We start from the raw sequence: 1164 nt of genomic DNA, 5'->3' as shown, positions 1-1164 counted from the left end.
GGGTGATGAGGTCGAGGTAGAGATGGGTATCAATGTGAACTCCGGTTCATTTCAAGATGGGCATCAATGTAAACTCCGGTTTATTTCAGGTATTTTAGGTAGAGTTTTCACGAGCTACAGCAAGCTGTGCAGCTCACATACAGACTGTGCAAGGTAAACCAGGATAATACGCGAGATAAAGGGTCCCATTAGCCTTCTATAGTGAAATTGATGTGGCATGTTCTTGATTTTTGAAAACCGTTTGTTAAATGTTTGTTTTTGAGGGCCTTCAGAATCAGATGGATCATTTTTTTCCATACAAGTACGTTCGAAACGTTTTGTCACGTTTCTTGAAGATTTTTACCGTTCCTTAGTGAATAGGTAATAAAAACTTATCTTTAAAAAGAACACCAATAATTAATTACGACGTCCAGTGCTAGTTGGAGGGGGGTTGAAAAAGCTAAGTTTAAAAACTAATTTAAATGAATCTTAATTTAAAAGTTTTATTTCGCCAAGGATTATGAATACAGAGATATTCAAACTTAATGGGAGTTTTCGCTAAGCATATTTCATTGCTCAATGATTTAAAAACCGGTATTAAATAAATTTTGTGCATTTTTTTTTGTATAGATTCCATGGACCATTCAAAATCTTCTAACTCTGCCCTTTTTAAAACACACTAAAATATGGCCTTTCTAAATTGGGCAACATTTGCTTTGAAATGTTTCTTTTTTGAATCCAGCAAAATATAAATTGTTGTTTTAAAGAAATGTTGATAAAAGTTTTATTTTTACCTTTTCACAGTTTCCAGGGCACTCTGCACTTTTATCCCAAACCTGCATCTGAAAACAATTTGGATAGATATATATTGATTAAAATTACTAAACTTATTTTAATTACTTTTTTTCTACTTGTCTTTTAAACCAATACAGTGATAACCAGAAAACTCTGAAATAGGAAGACGACTTTTAGTGTCCAGTTCTAGTGATCAAATAAGTGTATAGTAAACCTGTTTGCGTGTAACAGTATCAAATACCTGCACTTAAATGCTGTAGTGTCGTCTTCCTTTTCAATTGATTTTTCATTATAACTGTTTACGCGCTGATTTGTAAATACTTTTTAATCAGTAAATTTCAAGAATTAATTAACAATTGATCAACTATTTTTTCTTTTTTTTTTACAAAA

At 31.8% G+C, this 1164-nt stretch overlaps 1 protein-coding gene across 1 annotated transcript in view; it reads right to left on the bottom strand.

Annotated features, from left to right (window-relative positions):
- The window catches only part of LOC111717348 (uncharacterized), a gene marked incomplete at its 5' end in the record, with an annotated part of 6826 nt that extends 6005 nt beyond the window's left edge, over positions 1-821 (bottom strand). Inside the window, 1 exon segment of the mRNA XM_023492852.1 lies at positions 768-821. Coding sequence (XP_023348620.1) covers positions 768-821 — 54 coding nt within the window.
- Positions 822-1164: the final 343 nt, after the last annotated feature.

Source organism: Eurytemora carolleeae, unplaced genomic scaffold, assembly GCF_000591075.1.
Source record: "Eurytemora carolleeae unplaced genomic scaffold, Eaff_2.0 scaffold2527, whole genome shotgun sequence".
NCBI classification, from domain to species: Eukaryota; Metazoa; Arthropoda; class Copepoda; order Calanoida; family Temoridae; genus Eurytemora; species Eurytemora carolleeae.
This window is presented reverse-complemented; position numbering and strand designations above follow the sequence as displayed.